The 24,157-nt window shown below is 37.2% G+C and overlaps 1 protein-coding gene across 5 annotated transcripts in view; it reads left to right on the top strand.

Moving 5' to 3' along the window:
- SPAST (spastin) overlaps nucleotides 1-24,157 on the top strand; it is a 38,630-nt gene that overhangs the window by 1,338 nt on the left and 13,135 nt on the right. For 2 of the 5 annotated variants that reach the window (XM_063151885.1, XM_063151889.1), the window contains exons 2-11: nucleotides 3,080-3,166; nucleotides 4,418-4,501; nucleotides 9,911-10,006; nucleotides 15,908-16,092; nucleotides 17,074-17,207; nucleotides 17,507-17,600; nucleotides 20,852-20,926; nucleotides 22,153-22,224; nucleotides 22,744-22,819; nucleotides 23,357-23,448. In XM_063151885.1, the coding sequence (XP_063007955.1) occupies nucleotides 3,080-3,166; nucleotides 4,418-4,501; nucleotides 9,911-10,006; nucleotides 15,908-16,092; nucleotides 17,074-17,207; nucleotides 17,507-17,600; nucleotides 20,852-20,926; nucleotides 22,153-22,224; nucleotides 22,744-22,819; nucleotides 23,357-23,448 (995 nt within the window). The remainder of the gene's footprint in view (nucleotides 1-3,079; nucleotides 3,167-4,417; nucleotides 4,502-9,910; nucleotides 10,007-15,907; nucleotides 16,093-17,073; nucleotides 17,208-17,506; nucleotides 17,601-20,851; nucleotides 20,927-22,152; nucleotides 22,225-22,743; nucleotides 22,820-23,356; nucleotides 23,449-24,157) is intronic. The other 3 variants (XM_063151886.1, XM_063151888.1, XM_063151887.1) reach the window with 3 other exon arrangements.

The raw sequence follows: 24,157 nt of genomic DNA, 5'->3' as shown, positions 1-24,157 counted from the left end.
CTAATGAAACTGCTATCCAAGAGGAGGAGATTAAGCATACAGGAGCAGGCCTTCAACAGAGGCTGCATGCTGACAGCACCATAAAAGCATGGGATGTGTCCTCCTTTGCCTTGACAGTTTGGGAGTGGCAGTGGTGTGCTCTGGGAGAGAAAAAAAACCTGCACCATGTGCAGCTGGGTTAGTTCAGCACAGATGTACAGCGAGGGAGCGCTGAGGGTCACAGGAACAAAGCATGAAAGAAGGTGAGGTAGCTGAAAGCTTTGGTGTTGTTGGTGATTGCTCTGTGAGTGGCAAAATCTTACCTTATCAGGGACCTGTTCCACTGCTGTGACCTCTAACTGTTGGTGGTTTAGAGGGTAAGCCCTTAAATACAAATATTAATAATGGACTTCTCTGTAGGTGTCTTTAGGGTGATGATACATTAATTAGCTGCACTGCTAATGTGAGCAGTTACACAACTGTTACAGCCCTGCAACTGCAATATACATTCCCCTAAGAAAGAACTCCCTTTAATACATAGATTTGTTATTTGCTTATCTGATTTTTCCAGAATACTTTGAATTTTTTTTTTTTATCTGTAAACAAGCTTTTTATATCTTCAAAGAGAAAACTGTATGTTAGACATAGTATGTGAAATGGTTGGAATTTCTGAATTGTCTAATAGCCTGTTAGTTGTGTGGCATTTTTTTGCTGTTGTGGGAGCTCTGCATGCTTCAGTAATTTTGATAGCACTTCTGGTAATTTTTTATGTTTCTGAATTAGTGGGGCAGTTATTCTTGTTTTGGTATTTTCACAATTAAGCTTAATATCTCTTCCTGAGAAGGCACATGTGGTGTGTTGACCTCTGCAAGCAGTTCAGCATCCACACAGCTGCTTGTTTACTCTTCTCAGTGGGACAGGGGAGAGCATAGGAAGAGCAAAAGTGAGGGAAAAAAAAAAGATGAGAAATCTTTCCAAGCAATGATTACCTTGGAAGACAGCCCCCATTCAGTTATTCATCCAGCCAGGTTTTTATTGATGAGCATTATATTGTATGATGCAGAATCTTCCATTGGCCGGTTTGGGTCAGTCATCCTGCCAGTGTCCTCTCCCAACTTCCTGTACTCCCTCAGCCTACTCACTGGGGATCTAGATGGGAAAAAGAAAACCTTGAGGTTTTGCTGTTCAGCAGTAAATAAAACATTTCTGTGTTATCAACTGTTTTAGTCACAAATCCAAAATACAGTGCCATTGGGGCTGTTTGAGGAAAATGAGCTCCATTCTGCCAGAGCCAATAGAGCAAGTCAGCAACTTCCAAGGACCATGGCATTTATTTTATTTTTAATGTCATAATCACTGAGAACTAGTCAACCATTCTGTGTGGAGTTGGAGCACAACCTTTGCAAACAGTTTGGTGTGGTATTGTGCTTTGGAAACTTTGTCCAGTTAAAAGCTGGAAGTGAAATTTTAATGATGACCTTGGCATGTTTGCAGCTGCCCATAAGATAACAAAGCTGTTCAGGCTTTCTTAGCACAGGTGGCTGTAATCATCTCAAATCAGATTTTTATTTAGCTATGATCAGTATTAGATTTATGATTTACACTGCAGTTGAAACTGTTTGTGTGGGTGGTAGAGAGAAGCAGCTTAAAGAAAAAGTGTAAAGAGAGGATTGAAGGCACTCACCTTGGGTGATTTAATTTATCTAGCTTTGTCCTCAACAGTCAGGACATATGAGGCTGGTGAGGAAAGGGCAGTAATGATTTAACTCCCAAAGCGTGTGGTGTTCATGACTATAGGCAGGTGGTCTGTGGTTTGTGGTGGTAAGAGGAACAAAGCATGAAATTACCTGCACAGGGGAACTTGCCAAATGTTATTATTAAGGGATTTTTTTGTAATCTGAAGAGGAGCAAGAGAAAACCCTGAAGAGTATTGTAAAAATTCATTGAAATATTTTTAGTAACACTGAAATTTGCTAGAAAATAGGTTTGGTACTGAAGTTTTCAAAAGATTCAAAACATTTGAGTGTAGAAGCACACAACCACTGGTAACTGGCACTTAGGAATAGTTTTGTGAAACATTATTATCTTAAAATAAGGTAATCATATCTGAATTTTCATTGTAGGCATTTTTAGTTTTTCCTACCACCAGTAGCTTGTTAATGCTGATCAGGTTTTGTGTCCTAATACCTAATTTGTTATATTCCTCTGTGGAAATGCATGCTTAGTGTGATATAATTATGTTGCAAAATTATTTTTTCAGTATGCAGGCATATTAATTTTTAATGTAGAGTATTTATGGAAAGAGAGCAATATGAAGTAGATATTAATGGGTGCTCAGTGGTTGACTTGCAGGCATGGTGTCACATGGCTTAGGGCAGGCACAGGCATGGTCAGGGCTGTGTTTGCTGCAATATCCACTCAGGACATGGTTGGTACGGAGGTGAGCTCTCACTCTGTTGTGTTCTGCTTCATGTGAAAGCTGGCACACATCTGTAATACAGCAGTTTCATAATAACATAAACAAAGAAATGCCCTCATGACAAATGAGCTGCCCTGACAAAAGGTAACCAGAGGAGAAGTGTCTCTCATCTGTCTCATGTAGTGTTTTAGACTTGTTGCTTTTCTTCTTGAGTTTCTGTGCTTCTAGTGTTATTTTGGGTATTATTAGTGTTATTATTAGGCTGTCGCTGGAAGGTTAAGAGGCACTTCTGGAACATCAACATCTAGTTGATGTTCCAGAAGTAAAAACTGCTAATTTCACTTTTTATGTTGGGAGTGAATATGTGTAGGTGAGCTTTCATGTCTTTTTTGGGGGGCGGGGGGGGAGGGTGGATTTATTTCTTTAAGGCAGATGAAGAATTATTCTTGAAACAGGCAAAAGTGATTTGAGGCTGGTGTACCACCTGTTTTTAATAGAAAAGCTTATTTGATATTTAAATAGCTATAAAGTTGACAGTGTCCCTTTAAGACTTCCTTTAAATCACAGGATTTTTGCTCAAATATCTCTTCCTCTCTCTTACTTGTTTTATGTAGCATTATTTAGAACCATTCTTAAGCTTTAATTCGTTCAAGAAAATAATGGGCTCACTTCCTTTTTAAGCAGGACAAAAGGAACAAGCTGTTGAATGGTATAAGAAAGGAATTGAAGAACTGGAAAAAGGAATAGCTGTCTTAGTAATTGGTCAAGGTAAGCCAGTTTTGAGTTTTGTGGAACTGATTTTGGTTTATGGCTTCTTTAAAGTGAGAAATCAATATTACTAAATATGGTAGGGGCTAGGAGCAGCCTGCTGTATGAATTATTTTATAAGGATCTTTCTTATTCCTGTTTTAGCTGTAGGTGAACACTGGTCCTTTTCTCTGTTCCGCCTTAATATTCTGGTCTATATGACATGCAAATCTTGCTCCAAATATTTTCAGACTCTACAAAATCATAAGGAGTTCATGAACACTGTTAAGTAAAACATGTGATTTCTTATATAATGGGAGTGCCAAAATACTGAGTTTGGATTTGATTTGCTGAAGTTGACAGTTCATGTTCTCACTTATGCAGAGTTTTTTATTCCCTTCAGTATAATCTAAAAAGAAACCCCCAATTTGGAATGGCCTGACATTGTGTTTCTGAATAACTTAGGGCCAAATAACTGAACATTTCCAACAAAGGAAGAAAGCCATCTCTCTATTTGGAAACATTTTAACCTTTAGTTTAGAAGCAGGTATGTACCATAGAAATACAGGTGTAGTGAAGGACTGGCTGAAAATTTCTGTCCTCAAAATAATATTGTAATAATAACAACCCAAATCACCTGCCCCAAACCTAAACCTCTAAGTGGTTTTGCAGGCTTTTATTTATTCTTTCATCTATGTTAAAAATTATGTGGTGATCTTACTTAGGGGGCAATACCAATGGCATTTTGGTATAACCTCTATAAATTGCCCAGTGTAAAAAAAAAAACCTTGACTTGAACAGACAATATTTCTTAGAAAGTGGTGTTAATGTCTAATTCCACGTGTTTTGAAACGTAAAGGGACACAGTCAACTGAATTTAAATCTGTTAATTTTGCCAAAATGAATTTTTTCAAATTGTACTTGCCTCTCAGTCACTTTTCAAGCTTTTCAAAAATCTTTTATTTGATTTCTGTTCAGAGACATGCAGAGACAAGGGACTTTTTAGGTCAGCATGAAATGTTAGACAATATGCAAAGCAGTGTTTGGGTTCCTGTCACTCTATAAGCACCGTTGTGAAGCACAGAGTGTCAACTAACTTTAAATTCTTGAGTAAATGGAAGCTTTAGAGTTTTTTTTATTAGTTTTGTAATGAAGTTCCATAGTGGAGGGAATAGATAAGGGTGGGAGGAGGAGGAGGAGGGAAGGCTGGATATCAGTATTTTAGCACTTAATTTACCAGATTGTGTTTTAACGTGGATTTTTCTTTGTAAGGTGATCAGTGTGAACGGGCTCGACGTCTCCAATCTAAAATGATGACAAATTTGGCAATGGCCAAGGATCGCTTGCAGCTTTTAGGTACCAGTTACAATTCATGACTTTGGAAAGTTTGTCATTATTTGCAAAACTTCATTTAATGTATTCTTCTAAAATATTACTTTGATTTTTAAAGTGAAGGAGTCATTATGTTTGTAGGGTCTCTTTAGTTTAATTTTCAGTTGGGAGTAAGTGCTGTTGATGGATTTTGAAAATGGAATTTCATGACCCACTTTCAGGTATAAAAGTAACTGAGAAGTCTTTATATCGTAGCACACTTGACTCACAAAATGAGGAAGTCTTGATTAACTCCTAATGGAGGTTGTTCAGGATTTTTCTGTTAGTACTGTAGTGAAATTTATGATATATTGCTGATCATGAGTGCCAAGTGTGCTTCTTGTAAGTGTAACTACTTCATATTCTGTTGATTTTGCTGTCACTTATATTAACAATTTTCCTTATTATTGGTAAATAATAATAATTATTATGATAATAATAATTCTTTAATATCATGTAGACCATAAAGTTGTGAAATTCTAATTTTCTTATTTTCTAGCGTTCTATTTTAAAATTAGAAGGTACAGTCATTTTTCAGAAACATACTGTTGTATAGCTTTAGCTTTATTAAGATGTTGTATATAAGTTCTTAACAGAGTAAAAATCCTCCCATCAAACAACAGACCCATTGCTCTGTGTAGTGCATCTTCTAAATTTAAAACTTTGAAAATGCTTTCAGTTCAGTCAGTAAAAGTAAAATAAGGGATATTTTTTAAATTGTTCTTCAAGGGCACACTAACAAATGTACTTGATTTTAACTTGCATATCTCAGCTTTAGTCTTACACTCTCCTGTGTTCAGTCCTATTAACTCATTCTTCTAGGAGCATATAGCACAGATGGGAAAACTTGAGCTTTTTTCTCCTCTTACACCTCATAGTTCTGTGGTCCTAGCTGGTGATTGACTGGGCAATTGTGACAACCCCAAGGAAGTGAGCCCCTTTTGTTCCCCTTGAGTTCCTAATGTCTTTAATATTTTTTGAAAAAAAAATAAGGGGACAGGAGGTGAAAGAGACATCTGTCTTCTATGCTTTAGTATCTTCATGCAGTTTTAGTATATGGAGAAAAGATATTTTCCACTTACTAGGGTTAAAGGCTGCTTTCTAGAGGTAATATGAACTAGGGAGCAATGGAGTGAAAGGGATTACATGTAACAATCTTTGGTAAGGTATGGCTTGAAGCAACAGTGTTTGTGTTTTGTGGGTAGTGCTTCATCCTTGCTTGTATTACTTTAGTAGTGCTTGCAGTGTTGATAAGTTGCTTATTTCTGTGATCTGATTGGACAGAAACAAAGGGTAAAACTCACAAAAAACCCTGAAGTTGAAGTATATTCATCTTCACTACCAGAATGTGTGATCACATGCTATTTGTTTGCTTAATTCAGAGTGCAGATGGTAAGGTAAACAGATAGAATAGTGTTTATTATGTTAGTTGATGTAAAATCATGTTATTTTTATTTTTAAATTATCAGTCTAACGATTTGGTTTGCCTAGGTTCTAGTTAATTTTTAATGAGGATGTGCTTCATACAATGTACCTAAAAGCAAAATTTGGATAAAAAGGAGCAAGTGAAGTCATGTGCCCTTTAAGAAGACGAAAGATGTGGTTTGGAGGGATATTTCAATGGTTTTAAATCCCTACAAGTTTGATCATTAGGGTTCTATTTGAGTAATATTCTATGCCATCTAACCAACTTTGGAGTATTGACAGCATATTTTTTATTATTTTTGTCTGTAATTTTTCATGGATTTTGTAGAAATTTAAGGTAATATAGAGTTGAATTCCATGTGCCATTCTAAACACACTTTTAGCCTGTTATTTATAGTAGCAGATATTTGGAAGTTTTTGAGCAATGTAAAGATCCTTTTGTAGTTGAATTAAGCATGAGGCTCTTGAAGCTATTACAGTTTAATGAAGTAATTTTTTTCTATTAATTGAACTCATAAGGGTTGTCTGCTTTGTGGAATTTCTCCCTTCCTTAAGTCAAAATAGGCAAGTGCTTTATTACATTAGCTGAAAGGATAAAGCAAACCAGACAATAGTGCCAAATATTTCATCCTGCTTGCTAGAGGGAGATGACATTGCAGACTATCTAACTCAAATGCCATCCAGTCAAGCAGGTTACATGGATAGTACATAGAAAACGAAAATTAAATCATGCTGATTACAGCTGTCCCTTGAAAGTGCTCAGAGCTGTTGTTTTTTTAGGGTTTGCTTTTTTTGAGGTGTTGGTACATCACTTGTGTTACATCACACATACCTTTAATTTGCATGACCCCACTGATGGGGGTGTTGGACACTGCTGGTGAGAGTGTGATGTCTGATCACACCCCTGATGCCTTCCAATGTTGGAAGAGGGTGGAGCTACCCACTGTGGATGATGGGTTTTCTACTTTGAGCCTTGTTTTCATCCTGGGTCTAAATTATGTCTCTTACTCTGTTTGAAGCTGTCCTGTAACACAGTCTGAAAGCTAAAGTGACTGCTGGTATGTTTCAGGTCAACCCAAGGGGACTTGATGGCTTCCATTGACAATACTGGGTTGTGCAAGCTGTCAGGGGACTTGTAATTTCTTCCATTTGATTTGGTGGTGGCTCCCTGTTTTTGAGATGGTTTAGGGTGTGTTAGTTGTGTGGTTAAATCTTTCTTTGATGGTCTTCACACACCCGGTCTCCACTGGATGACTGATCACCCACGTTAGAGTCATTAAGTTTTTTATATTTAGAGTGACAGGAGGATATTTGTTTTCTACAGTTGACACACAGAGCTTGGCAGCTTGTTGTTCCTAAAGATAGATGGCTGTAATGGCCAGTGCAGCACTATTCAATTCTAATGCTATTTATGTTTTTTACCAATTTGTGTTATCTCATTTCAGAGAGACTTAATGTAGGGGCACAGATTTCTGTCACAAGTGCCTTCCTGTGTATTTAGTGTAGCTCCAGTATTTTGGTTGAAGAGTGTTATGTGACACGTAATTCAAATATCTGTCATCATTATCCTCTTTGGAGGGTATTGATATTCCTCTATTCTGCCTGTGTAGGTACAGTCTTCAATGGACACCTTTTGGAATATGTAACTTCTTGGAGGAGATGGTGCTTTTTGCTTCAGGCTTATGTTACAGGGTAGCATTTTTTTAGTAGAAATTAGTTTCCTTGAACTCAAGCTCTAGTGTTGCCTGAATAAAGTAGTGGCTGCAGTGCTGTTTGTTTGGTAGGTTTATGTCAGTGTTGTGTCATGAAAGTGAAATAATGAATGAGAATCAGTGAACTTTCTGTCAGTGTCTGGAAAAATAGGGAGAAAATATTTAAATGGAAGATGATGGTATCCTGTAATTCCCTGGAATAATATTTAAAAGCTCAATTTATTTTTGATATCCCAGAGGAGCCTACAGCTATACTGTCCCTAAAGAAAGATGATATATATTTGCCTTTTGAAATTTCATGTGCAATACTGAAATGAAATGTTGATAGGTAATGTGATGAGAGGACTCTGAATTGAAGCTGGGCAACAGTTGGATTACATTTTTTCTTTGGCTGCAGTTCCTGAATATATGGAACTAGCTAAGCATTGGTAATTGTAGTAGAACCCTGGTGTCAGATTGTAGCATTGAAGCAAGTAGCGTTTCCTGAACTCCTGCACCAGCCAATTGATGTTATTATGGTTGCTCACTAGGAAGTTGTTCTTTTTTTTCTTTTGTTAAGCTCAGAAATGTTTTCCAAAACTCAGCTGATTATCTAATATCTTCAAAGTCTATGAATACTAATTTTGTTTCCTAAGTTTTCTGAATGTTCTTTGCATGCACTGGGCAGGGAGTAGACCATTCTGCTCCTCCTTTGGTACTGCTGTGTTCACTAAAGTAGTGCACTGTCTGCAGTCAGTCCTGCCAAAGGGATTTTCCTTACCTGTCTGGAGAGGAAGGCTTATGAGGGTAACTTCTGGGAAGTTGCAGGGTTTGTGGTTGTTTGTAGGCTGTTCTTGTGTGACTGACATTTTTTTGTTTCACTCTGTCTCTTCAAAGCCTTGAATTTAAAATGAAGTAAACTTTGTGTACACATTCTAATCTTGAGTTTTAGCTTTTCATGAATGCCTGTAACTAAAAAGTTTTCATTCCAAGCTACATCTTGATGAACCTAAATGTTATTAAGGCATCACTTTAACTATGAAGTGTAAGGATACTGTTCAGGAAAGCTAAGCAGTGAGTGATGAAGAGCAGGACGAAGAAAGGAACAAAACAGAAAGATTAGGGGGAGATCTGTAACAGGTAAAGAACCCTAAGGAAGGAGATGTTCATGCTTGTTGGTTATACCATCTGCAGGCTCTGAATGGCACTTCTTCCTCCAGCCAGGTTATTTATGACCTTAATTGTGTACATTTTCAGTAGAATTTGTCTGCTTTTGCAATATATGCTTTCATAGTACCAGAGAACATTGCTTTTGCTTTTCTACTTGGCATCTCTTCTCTTGCAGTTTCTTGGTAGTGTTATGTCTTGTGGGGTGAGCAGAAGGGAAAAAAAGCAGGAGGGAATGAGAGAGCTTGACAGTGTATGCCTTACATCCTTGCAGACCATGGTTGGTTTTTAAAACAAGAGGGGTGTGTGTGGAATAAAGATGGGAGAGGTACCCAAAGGTATGGCCTAGAGGTTTTTAACTGCAGTGGGAAAAGCAGGAGTGGAGCTGGACTGCAGAGAACTTAACTTTTCTTTGGTGTTTGCAGCCTTACACCTCTTTGACTTGTGGTTTGGCTGTTTCTCATTACTTCTCTCATTACTTTCTCCTTAATCTTTGGCTTTATAAATACTGTATTCAGATGTTTCTGTTAATCTTCCTAAAGAACACAATTTGCATGACAATTTTATACTTAATTTCAAGGCAATTAAATATCCAAACAGAGGTGTCAAATGGCATCGTTGTAATGTGTATATGGTGTTCTGCTTGAAGTTTGAAGGTTTCTGTAAAATGTTGACTAGCTGTTACTACTTAAGTGGAACATTTATTATGCAGAGAAGTGAGGACTCCTTGCACCTGGTCAAAAGTAACACCTTGAGAAGGACATTCAGAAATGTGTTATCTACATGAATATTTATTAAATTAAATTGAGTTAATCCTGAACATTGTGTTTAGAAGTAACTGCAATCACTCGACTGGAAAGATTATTGTAATTAACTCAGCCACAGAGGGTGAGTTTTAAAGCTGTTTTCAGTCATGCTCATACTAACAGAGTTTTCTTACACATTTGCTGAATGTGTAGAATAGATAGAAATATTCCTTTTATCTTTAACTATAACAAAGCCAAACTTGACATTTCTGTGTTCAACATACATAAATTTTCTTGGTTCATTTTTGGTTTTTGTTTGTTTATTTTGTCCTTTTTCCTCCCTTCCCCTCTGTTCTACTATGTAGAGAAGCTGCAGGCAGTTTTGCAAATTTCCAAGCCGCAAATGGAGGTCTATAATGACAGTACTAACCTGGCATGCCGCAATGGACATCTCCAGTCAGGTGGGTTTGGTTTTACCAGCACCTCTTGAGGGGATGTCTCTCAGTTCCTGGTGTGTTACAAGGCAAAATAATGCAATGCTGTATTCTGGCCCCACCGGCTTTAAAATAAAATTATTTATGTTTCTGTTTTTAAAGGCTTTGTGTAAAATACATTCCATCCTTTCCATGGCTTTGACAACACTGTTTTATTTTGTAGTATTCAGTTTTCTCTTAAATGACTGTCCTAGAATTCAAATCTATTTACTAAGGCAAGATTTTGGAAAATAATTCTCATGTAATATTCTTCAAGGAATTACATTAAACCTGTTGTAGAAAGTGTCAGTGTTGGATATATAGGTTATACGTTGTGCCTACAATAATTAGCTTTTCCTTTATGATACTGTGAATATGCATTGAGCAACTTAAAAATTTTGGGGTTTTTACATCAAGAAAGTGAGATGCAATTGAAATGAGGGGAGAATGACAGCAGCTCTTGCATTTTGTTGAAGAACATTGTTTTAATCCTTTCCCAGAAGACTGAACCAAACTTACTAATATAGCAGAAATGAACTTTTTGTGTCCATTAACAAGGTGTAAAGTTGTGCAAGTCCAAGGGTTACCCAAAGTATGGAATGTTTGCAGCTGTGGGATCCCTGGTATAGTACCAGTGTGGTTATTAGCAGGCATCTGGATTTCTGAAATGGTTGGTGCCTATGCTCTTGTGTTTGCTTTTTCTGTCTTTTTGGGGTGTGGGATGAGGGAGTGATTTCTATAAGTAATACACTTTTTTTCTTAAAAGCAATGCAAATAGGTGGTTATGATTTAATCTGTTAATCATCTTGCTGTTGTTTTTCCTTTATACATGTAAAACAATATTTTCATATGGACAGCTCTAATAATTTAAAAACACAAAGTAGATGGCAGGGTTTCTTAGAAAACTACAAAATCAGTTTGCAGGCTACTTCAGATAAGAGGGCTGTTGTCTCTATCTGAGAAGGTAGAGGTATTTCTGAGGTATTGAGCCACAGGGCTCTGGCATAAGCTTAGTTTTCTATCTGTGGCAAGTGTTAACCTGCCCTGTTGCCTAATCAGGTTGGGCTTTTTAAAAGTTAAGGATTTTATGAAGTATGATACATGGTCATTCTTAGTTTTAACATAAACAAAGTACCTTTTCCCCTATCATTTGGTCTAAAATTACATTGCTTTAATTTATTTGCCTTTAAAGGCCAAAGTCTTTACAGATGTTTTTGCTTCATAATTTTGAGTAAGGTACTATTCTCACAGCTATGTTGCACATTTTTTCTATTTCCAAAGTGTTACTGATTTGAGATTCTTCCTTCTCTCAAGACACTATTTGTGTCAGCCTTCCTGCCCAATTTACTTGATTCTAACACAAATGATTGCCCATCCCTGTCTTCAGCATTTGTGGTTCCCAAACTTACATGAATAGGTAGAGATTTTTCTTGGAAGTTTATCTTCCAGTTTTATGCTGAGGTTTTTCAAGACCTCATGGCAGTAGTATCACCTCCCCTTCAGTTGCAGAGGGCTATGCAGTAACTTGTATAAAGAGTAATAACAAGTAGCCTTGAACCCAACCTGTACTTGGAAATAATATTAATTTATTATTCATCATCCTTCTTCTCATAGTAGTTTTAAATAAGATGTTAAACAATTTACCTGTGTTTTCCCCCCTAAATGTGGTTGTTTTCCTTTTCATTGTGGATTGTTGTTTTCTTTTTTTTTAACAAGCTAGGGAAAGAGATTATGCCAGTCTTGCCAAAGGCAGAGTTTGAGTTTTATGAACTCATTTACTTGTCATACAATACTTAGTGTTACAGTAATTCCAGTGTATACCATTTGATGTGTAAATGCCAGCATGAAGGATGGCCAGACAGAGCATTACATTTCTATTACCTCAACATGAATACTGTGCAGCTCGCTAGTATTTTCTCATTTTTCACATGGAAGGAGTTGCTGGTATGTCTTTAATAGTAGGCATATACTGGCAGTATTTGTCATGGTGCAGAAGTTCTATTTTTAATACTGAAGTTTTCAAAGGAGTTCCCTGAGTGAAAGAACAAGTAGTGATAATATTGTTTTTAACAGCATAATTTGACAAAAGCAGATCTTTGACTAATTTGGATCTGTCAGTTCAGAAAGGAAAGCAGCTGCAACTCCTGGCTTGTGTAGCTGTGCTACCACTGAAAACAGGCAGCATGTCCTTCTTAGTTCCTGGAGCTTTCTGTTAAATAGCTTTTATTACTTGCATCTACCTATTTGAAAAATCTGAATTGAATTTTTGAAGAATTGCGATTTTGGGGGCTGTTGTGAATGCTGATCCTGAATAACAATCAGTCTTGCAATTGCTGCAAGTTTAAAGCAGCAATTTAAGGTTTTTTGGTTTTGTTGTTTTTTTTTAAATGAAATGACATACATAAAGTTACAGATAATTTTAGGCTGGTAGATTTTTTTCTTCCAACTTAGTGTCCATAGACCATGTACAATAACTTGTCTTAGTCCCTTTATCTTACTTCTCAATAGGCATATGTAGGGAATTTCTGAGGAATATTCCCTGATGATTTTTAAGATGTCACAACTGAAGGCTGGAAATTGTTCTGCGGTGCTGGAATTGCTGCTGTTAATTTGAATTTAAACTTTTATTTTGGATGCTTAAGAAATTAGAGACTAGTAGAAACTTGTTTATTGACATGTGCTTTAATTTACTTTAAGTGCAGAAAAAAAACCAATGGGTTTGCTTTTTTGGAAATATAAAGGATGTTGTTATATTAAATAAATGAGCTACAGTTGAATAATTTTAAGATTTTTTTTTTTTATTTCCAGGTATTTAATATAATCAAGCTTCTCTTAAATTTTTTCAAACATATTTGTACTTTATCTTTAAAGCCAGTTTAACATAATAAGTATCTATATTATATAATAACTTATAACATTCTTTCTGTAAGGAAGTCTGAAATTGGGCACCTGTGTCTGCATCTTATCACAATTTAGCCAATAGAAAACTTCAGACAAAATTTTTCTACTTGCTTGTTTGTAATTTGTGTTGTGTGTGTATTTGGATGGCAGATGAAAATTGCAGGGATGCTTTCAGGACCAGACAGCTATTATGTCTGTGTAATCCAGTGGTGTTGGCCTGGAGCTATGAAGTAAATTATTCTGTCCTGAATTGGAGAGTAAAATCAAACTGATTAAGCATCTATTACCATTCTATAAGTATGTATGAAGCAGACAGTTGAACTGTTCAGTGTTTCAAATACACTTGAAACAATTCCTTGGTGTCTCTTTATGATTAGAACATATTTTAGGTACTTCCTTATTGTTTTATGCAGAACAGTGAAACATTTGGCAAAATGCTGCTGGAGATATTATGAAGCCATTAAAGTCACTTGCTGTGTATTTCCAGACTTTCAGTAGATAACAAATAAAAATGGGTAAGAAATGTGTTTGGGGGGGTTTTTCAGCAAAATATGTGTCTTGCATAGTGGAACAGTAGGAGCTGACTGATGTGTGATGTTCACTTAAACACCTCATGCTTTAGAAATAGATAAGCTTTATAGAAACTGTAATTCTGAATGATTTGATAACATTTTTATTTGTTACTTCAATGAAAATTTGTATATAAAATGAAGCTTCCCTCTGGAATTGACATTCAGCAAACAGCTCTGTTCTGGAGCTGTTCATCAGTGCTTCTTTATGTGCTACCCTTGAGGACTGACAACAAAACATGTAAACCTACAGGTCTTGGGTCCTGGAGGTGCAGTTAGAGTAAATAATAATTTGAATTAAACCTTGTCTCTTTTCCCTTCTTTTCTCCCATCTGTTTCCAGCTTCCTGAAATACTCCTTACCTGTGCAATTTTATGACCTTCAAAATTGCAGTATCTGTGTATTGTTCTCAATGTGTGGGAGTGGTTCTGGGAGAGTGGGGTAATTGAGCAGCATGTTAGGGTGAAGGACATGGAGAAAAACTAATTTTGGTTTTTGAAGCCTTCCCATGTTGACTTCAAGCCAGCTGTGCAAATGAGGTTGAGGTGGGCTAAAAAAAACCCAACCAACCTGCATGCCACCTTTTGATTAAATTGGACCAGTCAAAGTGCTGAGTAGCTAGATATGTTAGCAGATTCATATACTGCTCTTTGAACTTGGAAGTTAGTAAGTATACCTCATTTTTGACTTGGAAATTCCTGTGCAGGAATGTCTAAATAATTGGATCCAGCTTTGGAGCTGTGTGTGGTTTAGTCACAGTAGCCAGTTTTGGTGATTTTTCTTGTTTATTGTTTGTTCATTTGTTTTTAAGAAGAAACATATTACAGGTAAATATACTTAATTATATTAGTCAAGTTGCCTTGTTTCTTGCATATTGATACATCTGCACTGTTTATTGTGACCCCAGCAGAGTTTCTGTAACTCTAAAAAGGAATAGATTGGTGACTAAAGAAGGGCTTTAGAAACTTTTTCACTGAATTGTTAAGGCTATCTGCAGGCTGTGTAGAGATTAGGTCCTGTAGTATGTTTAAAGAGGCTGAGAACATAGCAGTACTTAGTTGATCCTTCCATAATACTGTTTGACTGAAGTATTCTTTGAGTTTTTTAAACACAACATTTAAAATTATGAGGTTTATTTCTTAAAGTATTTTTCATTGAACTGCAATGTTTTAAGTTAAAAATTCTTCTTAGAGTCACTAATTTCCTTAAAAATCAGAGTTCTTTGGCCTGTTCCTTAAGACTAGCAGGTCAAATTGAGTTGCAAATTTCTACAATCCTAGTGAAGACACTGAAATAGCTCAAATCTATTTTGAGCTTCCTTACCTCTGATGCCCTATTTCTCTTACCTAATCAAAAGACTCCTTAATCCTTTCAAAAGGATATGAAATAAGACAGTGTTTATAGTTTCCATTGCAAACAACAGTACTGTACTAGACAGCTTCCAGTAGTGTATTCCCACCACAAAAAGTACCCTAATCTGAAGCTATGCTCTAATCATTAACCAGCCTGACCAACCTGCCTGCTTGCTGTATCACCTTCTTACCTCTTAATCTCTGATTTGATGTTTTACGCTTGTCATTTCTGTGCTAAGGAACTTTATTTTACCATGTATCCCATATGGAGAATGTAAACATCAAGTGCTATTTTGTTTACTCTGAACCAGAATGACTCTTTCTAGTTTGATGGCCTGTGGCCAATATTTCAAGTTTATCTGTCACCTAATTTGAGACTTTTCTGCTTCATCATGGAGGTGAATAAGTAGTGTGAGTGGAATGTCTGGTGATGTTTAAATGTAGTTTGACTTAATTTTTAATGTAGGAAAGTAAGCTGCTTCAGACTGGTCCATTCAGAATTTACTTACACCACAAGATTGCTAAAGTGGAAGCAAGTTGAAAGAAAAAACACCTGACAGTCACTTGCAAGTATAACTACTACTGTAATTTTTCCAGATTAAAATGCCTTGGTGAAGCTTCTGTGTGGAAGGTGCTAGATAATGTTAACTGGCATCCAATTGACTAGCCTGCTAACATCACTTAAAGAATCAATACTCAGAATCTAAAGGCTTGAAATTTGGGGGATAGTCTGATGATTATTTTTAAGAGTTCTTGGGAAAGAAGACAGCAGAGGACTTTGCATCGTAAGGAGTAGGTGGTGTTCTTCCCTTGATAACGGGACTAAGTTATCTCTGACTTTTCTAAGATGGCTAACTAGGGTTAATTTTGAGAACTAAAAATTTGAATTTTATCTGTAGGTGAAAACAGCAGTCAATATCCCCTTAAAAACACTAAATCTCTTTAGAAATGTGTGTTGTTCTTCTATAATGCAGTATTACATGTTTCAACAATTCTATCTTCTACTTGCAGTTGATGGTAAAGTATGACTGCTGCAAATGTTCTTACAACACTGGTTTTCTTTATAGAAAGTGGAGCAGTTCCAAAAAAGAAGGACCCCCTAACCCACACGAGTAATTCCCTTCCTCGTTCAAAGACTGTTGCAAAAACTGGATCCACAGGCCTTTCAGGTCACCACAGAACGCCCAGCTACAGTGGGGTATCATCATCTGTGTCTAGACCAGCACCTAATCCTACACCTTCAGCTCACAAGGTATAGTGAGGATAAATATGCAAGCATACACTTGAAAAATCAAGTGTAAATTCCTGAAGAAGCTTTGGATTTAATGCCTTAATTGCAGTATTGTAGCAGCAGAAAGTTTTTGAAAAAACTGAAACTCCAAATTTTTAGCCAGGCCTCTTGAGGTATGCTGCAGAGTGGATTTTAGAAATTGGAGGGCATCAGGTGGGTGCATGGGAAAAAGGATTTTAAGTATAATCACAGTAATAAATACTACTTTTTTTAAATTGCATGGGAAGTGAATGAAAGTTACCTAGAAGAAAAATAAATGTTACTTCTAGTATGTAAAAGATTAGAGGGGAAAACCTCTTATTCCAGAATTACAAGGTTTTTCCCCCTACATGTTCTTCTCTTCCAAAGCATGCATGCACACACAGGTTGTTTTGCAACCACATTGAAAAGCAAATTATACTTAGGCTGGAACTAAAGCACAGAAGTCCTACAGTAAGAATACAGAAAATTACAGCATTTCTTTTGACCTATCTTTTTCCCTTCCATCCTTGTTACCCAGTAAAGTGGAATAAAGAGCAGAATGGACTGAACCTAAGTGTTCTGCTAAAGCATTATTGCTGCTATAATATGAAGACTTAAAAGTGGCCTGTTACAAAGTACAACAGTAGTAGAAATTCTTGCTTATAGGTATTGAGAACCTGAAATGCTTTGTGATGCTTATTTCCAGGGTATGCTGGGGGAAATACTGTAGTTAAATAAATGAATTATCAAACAAAAAAACCTCAAACCAAAGATGTTTAACCACTGGACTCTAAGATAGCCTACTTATGGCTGATTAATATGACAGTATGATTCGTAGCAAAATGCAGCAGTAGAACATTGGGTATTTGTGAACATGCTTTTTACTGGAGCAAATGAGATGTAGATATTACTTTGTTTAACACTACTCTTTCAAAGTATTAATCTGGGGGTTTGGGGTTTTTTTTCTTTCCCCCTGTCCAGGCTGCTCCTAAAAATAGCAGAGCAAATAAGCCTTCTACTCCTACCACTGCTCCTCGAAAAAAGAAAGACACTAAGATATTTAGAAATGTGGACAGCAATCTGGCTAATCTTATCCTAAATGAAGTCGTTGATAGGTGAGTATGAAGAAAAGAAGGCTTTTCAATCCAGTAAATCAGTTTTGCATTCAGTACAATCTTGGTCCAATTGGAATGAAATTAGTATTTCTACTTTGTTGGGTTTTCTTGGGGATTTTTTGGTTGGGTTTTTATTATTGTTACTTTGGCAAAAGAATGTTTTGAAATACTTAACAATATAAATTGTGGATTTTCTCAAAAGGGTTCTGTATAAATAGTCAAATGCATTAAATTAGTCAGCTGCAGCTGAAAAAGAGTATCTCATTGTTAGACTAATCAGTATTCCATTTCTTTGTTAGTGGGCCAGCTGTCAAATTTGATGATATCGCAGGGCAGGAACTGGCTAAACAAGCTTTGCAAGAAATTGTTATCCTTCCTTCTCTTAGACCTGAGGTAAGCAACTGGGTATTGTTGTCAATCTGTGACAGGATGAAATAGATGTGCTGTGCTTCACACATGAAATGATGATTCTTGAATCCTGTTTTTACTGATTATGCAGCTATGAGTAGCTGTGGGGTCCTAGCCATCTTGCAAAAGGGAAATATAGGATTTATGTGTAAAATACTGCCATGAAATTCCTTGTCTTCTGGTTAATCGATGTTGCAGAAGGTGACTAGGGCAAGCAAAAAAAACAGAAACCCTCAAAAAACCCATGCCCAAATCAAATCAGCAAACCACAAACCCCTAAAAGAAACCAAAACCACAACACCCCCACAACCCCATAAAAAAAAAAAAACAAACAGCAAAAGCAAACAAACAAAAATTCTCACTGTTTGTCAGGCTGACTGTTCCAGATAGCTATAGCTGTGTCTCCAACCCTGTATGGCCATGTAAGGGACAAAGCCCCAAACTGGAAGGGTGAAATGGGAGAGGCTTGTGTAGGTAAATTAGCTTGTGACACTCTCTGTTTGGAAATATGTTACTCTTATTGTGGTCATCCTCACTGTGAGGATGTTGGTCAAACACTGAATATTTTATTCACAGATGGAAGGGATACAAAGAAGTGTAGTGAACAACCAAATACACTGATATATATAACATTTGAGGGCAGATTTCCTCTTTACTTGGCTGTATGGAAGTTGATAATTTAGACTTTTATTTATCATAGATGGTACCTCAACTACTGTGACTGTTTAAATTCAGGCCTAGTCTGCATAGTGCTGGAATATTCTGAGCTACTTTTAAGGAAAAAAAAAATTGGTCATTTTCTACAGCTGAACTTACTAAAAGTTGCCGTACTTTTGAGGAAATTGCATGCAATGATTTCCTGCAATGCTGTCATGAGACCCCACCTGGATTGCTGTGTCAGTTCTGGGGTCCCCAGCACAGGAAGGGCATGGACCTGTTGGAGCAAGTCCAGAGGAGGAACAGCTAGATGATCAGGGGACTGGAGCACCTCTTCTGTAAGGAAAGGCTGAGAATTGGGGTTGTTAAGTGTGGAGAAGAGAAGGGCTCCAGGCTGACCTTATTGCATTATTTCAGTACCTGAAGGAGACCTAAAAGAAAAGCGGTGAGGAGCTGTTTACAAGGGCAGGTAGTGACAGAACAAGGGAAAATGGCTTCAAACCGAGAGTAGGATTAGATTTGGATATTATGAAGAAATTATTCACTGTGAGGATGATGAGACACTAGAACAGGTTCCCCAGAGAAGTTGTGGATGCCCCATCCTGGAGTTGTCCAAAGCCAGATTGGAAGGGGCTTTGAGCAGTGTGCTTTAGTGGAAAATGTTCCTATCCATGACAGGGAAGCTGGAAGCAGATCTTCAAAGTTCTTTCCAACCCAGTCCCACTTTGTGATTCTGTGATTATTGAAGAAAAAATGCTGTTTGTACTTTTTGTTTGCTAGTGTGTCTCATTTGTTACATGGACAGGTGACTGGAGTTGCCCTGTGGTTTTCCCCTTAATGCAGCTACTGGTTTTGAAGCAGCATAGAGAAGAAACCTTAAACCTGGCATAGCATCACAGAAATATGAGCTGTAAGGAGAAAAAAGCTTTGGCAACAAATGTGTGTGCTCAGATGTTATGCAAAAGGAAGATGTCATTACAGCATCTCTGTTACTACAGTGCAATAGCATGTCAAGGGTGTTGTTCAGTGACACCAACACTGTGAGCTGGGTGGGAAGGACTTGGAGATGGGAGGCTTAGAGTGGCTTTTCCAGTAACATGGTATTTTCAATGAGGTTGTCTCATATTGCACTGGGCCTGACCTTGGTGTAGGGTGAGATGTAATAAGGACAGAGAATCCCATGAATTTTTAAACTTTCCTTGGAAGTAGAGAGGGTTGGTTTTATTCCTTATAAATGAGCACAGTAGATGTGGCAACTGTAGGGGGATACTTAGTAAATTAACACTAGTTCAGTTTTAGTCTTAATGAGTTTTCAACTCAAATTCATGTTTAACGAGCCAGTGGTATTTTTATAGGAGAGCAAAAGTTGGGGTACATAAGCAGGAAACATTGGTTGAAACCATTTCAGTGGTTAGATGCTAATGAAATGCTAGCAGTTCAGACCATGTTAAGGATAATTACCTTGTTAACAAAAACTTGAAAAGCTTTGTGTCTCTCAGTAATAAATGTCAGTGCAGCTGAACTGTAGGTAATGGTCAAGGTGAGAAAAAGTTACAGATCTGATCTGGGCTGTGTGAAAATGGTGGAACTTTGCAAGAATTATTTCAAACAAAAGAAGTCAGACAAAAAATGTACATTGTGGTAAGCCATGGAGTGTTCACTTAGTGAATAGCTGGGTGACTACTTTTAGGGATCAGAGTCAAGCACAAACAAAATGCTGTGGATGATGAAATGATAAGAGAAAACACATGTTGGTCAGTCAGATCAGAAATATAACACTAGAAATGGAGCTATTTGTAGGATATTGTGGAAAGAAATGCCTGCAGACAGAGCTGTTTACAGATACCCTCCTATTGCTTTTGCTTGTTTATTGGAATTATTGGAAGCTGGAAGGGAGGGGTGAGTATGAGACCAAAAGAGAAACTCTGAAACTTTTGAGGGAAGGGGTAAAGACAAAGTGCTAGAGAAAATAGGCAAGAGTAATAACTGAAAGTTATGTATTCTGTGAGAATTTGTAGACTTGCTTGCACTAGGTGTGGTGGGAGCAATTTTATAGAGTAGGGAAGATGAATCTAGTGCAAAGTGAGAGAGATGACTGTCAGTAGCATAGAGAGAGTAGGTGGTTGTTAAGTAATATTTTAAGTAATTTTGTTGAAAGCTTGTCTTCTCAAGTTTCATTTAATAAGGAAAGATTAAGGAGCAGTTCCATATGGAATTACTAAGAACACTAACTCTCCTACTGTACACCTTCATTAGTCCCTTTTTAACTGGAATTGATGCTTTAAACTTGATAGGCTAGTCTGTCTTGTGGAAAGTGTTTTAAACTGCTTGCACAGTGCATCCAGGCACAGAACAATTACAACATAATTTAGCTGCTGCTTGGGAAACAATAGTGGTGTGCATTAGGTCAAGTTAGTAGCAGAGTGTGGTTCTCTCAAAGCCTGCACTGTTGTGGCACTCACTGCTACTGTTGCTATCAGTACTAGCCAGTGTCCTCAGTCTTAAACCATTTTCTTGCCAAGGTAAAGTAACATTATATTCAGGTCTTTGATGATAACTTATGATGATGTCCTTTTCAGTTATTTACAGGTCTGAGAGCTCCTGCACGTGGTTTATTGCTGTTTGGCCCACCAGGAAATGGGAAGACAATGTTGGTGAGAAAATCAACTTCCTGCATGAGTTGGTGGGCCTAAAATGTAACCACAAGGGATGGCTTTCAGTGTGGGGCTTGGACTAGAAAACTGTACATTCTTACAGAATATATATTATGGTGTCATTTCATACATAAAAGGGCAAAATTGTTCTTAACCGTGGACTTTACAGAGGGAATTGCTAAACTGTTCTCTCTTTAATTATTTTCATTATGACAAGTAATATTTTAAACCACCAAGTCCAGGTTTCATTTTCAGAGAGAGCAAAAGGAAGTGGGGTCATTGTTTTGTATAGCAGTGATTGATCAGAAGTTATCTGCTCTCTGCTGAAACATACTAGAAGTACATTTTGGAAATGAGAAGGGAGCACAGTAGCAAAAAAAAGGGATTGTCTCACTTGCACACTGCTGTGCAAAGAGTGTAAGAGCTGTGGAACTGCCTAGCCAGAGCTTTTTTCCTCAGCCTGCTGTGCTAGCTGCAGGGAGCTGGAGCTCCATGGCTGTGCATCAGGCAGGGAGCATCGAGTGTCCTGATGCGGCTGAGCCGGGCACATCGTCCTGATCACATGGTGTGGCTGCAGCTGCACTCCTGCTGACACTGGAGCTGGAGCAGCTCTCAAGTGCAGGAGTGTGAATGTAGAGCAGCTCGTGTAGGCTCATCTGTTATGTTTGACATACTGGAACATAATTGCTAATCACTAAAATTAGATTCTATAAGCAGGGAATCATAATTTCTTGAATATGGTGAAACTCTTAAAGGAGAATGAGCATTCCAACTGATTATTTTCTCTAGCTTTCCTCTGAAAACAGCTTTTGCATATATAGAGAAGGGGAAAAAATACCATATTTTTTTATGTGATTTGATCCAACCGATGCCTTAAATTGCCACCCTAAATTAGTAAAAACTGGCTTAGATCTCTATTCAGGATAAATTGAAAGGAACTGGAGGCTTTTATTCTTCCATAGCTAGTTGTAGTTGGCTATGGAGCTAAGGGGATTGGAAAAGTCTATGGGAGTCTGGAAATTTCTCTGTTGGTTTGACTGCATAGCCATTCTCATTTATAAGTGACCTGGACAGAAGTTTTGTGTTCCATTTACAAGGTGCTCCCTTTGAAGAAATAGGGGTTTTCAAAACTGTCCATCAGGACATGAGTGGTCACTGCAGATGCAGAGAACTATCTTCAATATGATAGCTTTTAAAAGTGTTTTTGTTTTCCCCTCCTTTCCTAGGCCAAAGCAGTTGCTGCAGAATCAAATGCTACTTTCTTTAACATCAGTGCAGCGAGTCTGACTTCAAAATACGTAAGTAGTGGCTGTAAAATATATTGATTTGAAAACACTCATGCTTTAATTAGGCTTAAGAAACCCAGAGACTTCTGATGAGTCCTTGGTGAACTGTTAGCCTATAATGAACATATTTTTTAAAGTGACTAGTGAAGTAAAAAAATTTTGGTTTGTGCTTGTGATAAAGCAGTGTCAAAAGTTTTTTCAGCTCGGCAATGGCAGTACTGCAGGTGAGTGGTTGTGGGATTTTCCATCCTTAAAAAGTGAATTCGTTTGGTCCCAGCTCTTTTTCACTCTGGTAATTTAGGCACGAAAATCTGTTGACAGTTAACTCAGTTGTGATCATAAGACAAGTTGTAGTGTTTCTTTTAAGATGCAAACAGTTCCATTCTATGTACTGAACCAGTGATAATCTGAATATGTATAAATGGACTGAGGTAGTGTAGGTTACTAGCAAGATTTTCTGTAGGTCCTTCTGTTAGCTGTCTTGTAGTAAAAATGTTTAACCCCCTAAAAACCAGTTTATTGTTATTTTAGGTGGGTGAAGGGGAGAAACTGGTGCGTGCTCTATTTGCAGTAGCGAGAGAACTTCAACCTTCTATAATTTTTATTGGTAAGACCTTAAATTTTGACTTCTATTTACTTTCTTAAATAATCTTACTTACCAAAGATTAGTAAGTATTTAACTATTGGAATAGTTGGGTAAACTTCTTTTGGGTAATTCTGCAGCTCAGGACAGCTGTCTCAGATATCACCTGCTGGGCAATCAGTGGTTCATATAAAGCATGTTAGATTGCTGTTATGTTATTTAGTTGGTGGTAATAGTGGGAAGAGGTGCTCTCTAAAAGAAAAATACTGCCTTTACAGATTGAGTCCATTAAACTTCAAACATGAAAATATATTTTGCTTGTCCTGAGTAGTAGTTTATCATCAGAAAGATATTTTTTTTCCCCCTCTCATTTGTGCTTGGTATTACCTATTCAAAGGCCAACACATCATGCAGGTTTTAAAACTTTCCTAAGATCTGTCTGTCTCCTAAAGAATGAAGATCTGGTCTTCCTTAAAGGAGCTTTATATTAGCAAAGGAACTTAGGCAAATACAAAAACTTTGATGTTGTATGCTTAGTTAAGATGTATTTTTGTTTTTTAGATGAAGTTGATAGCCTTTTGTGTGAAAGACGAGAAGGTGAACATGATGCTAGCAGGCGTCTAAAAACAGAGTTTTTAATAGAATTTGATGGTGTAAGTATTTAATCTTGGTATTGTTTGATTTAGCTAAATTGGGTAATTGTGATGGGTGCCAGTAAAACCTATAGGTGAATTACAAAGGGTTTGGCTGCTGAGGCTTAGCTCAGCCTCCCTCCCACCCCACCATAAAACAGCTTAAACAGCTTTTTTTGGTTGTTTTTAATTTTCTACCTGCTTACTGTGATATTCTGGAATATGCACTGATGGACTGAAAGGTAGTGATCTGGAAATGAGCTGTAATAATGTCTTGGAAGATTATGGACAGAGAAGAAAGGATAACAGATGGCAGTAGCAAAGGAGCCGTGAGGACAGCTGTTCTTACAGGGCAAGAGGGACATTTGAGGGTCACAGAGAGCTGAATCCATGTTTGCAATTGTATGGCTTCATGAGTCACTTCTTTTTATTCTGGCAGAGCAAAACAAGATTAAAAACCATTTAAATAGTTTTTGCTTTCAAAGGAATGTGTATCACAAACGTGCACTGTCAAGGGGTGAGACTTGAGGTATGAGGATTTCCAAGAGACCAGTTCAGGTATTATATAAACATATATACACATATATAAAAACATATATATATATATATACATATATATCTCACGTATACACAGTTCTGACACATCAGAAGGATTAATTTCTGTGTTAGTACACCTTTTGTTACAGCTTTATATAACTTTTTTTTTGGTATCATAAGCTAGAGAAGACAG

Source organism: Melospiza melodia, chromosome 3 (genome assembly GCF_035770615.1).
Source record: "Melospiza melodia melodia isolate bMelMel2 chromosome 3, bMelMel2.pri, whole genome shotgun sequence".
Lineage (NCBI taxonomy): Eukaryota > Metazoa > Chordata > Aves > Passeriformes > Passerellidae > Melospiza > Melospiza melodia.
The sequence above is the reverse complement of the archived record's forward strand: the minus strand, read 5'-3'. Positions and strand labels throughout refer to the sequence as shown.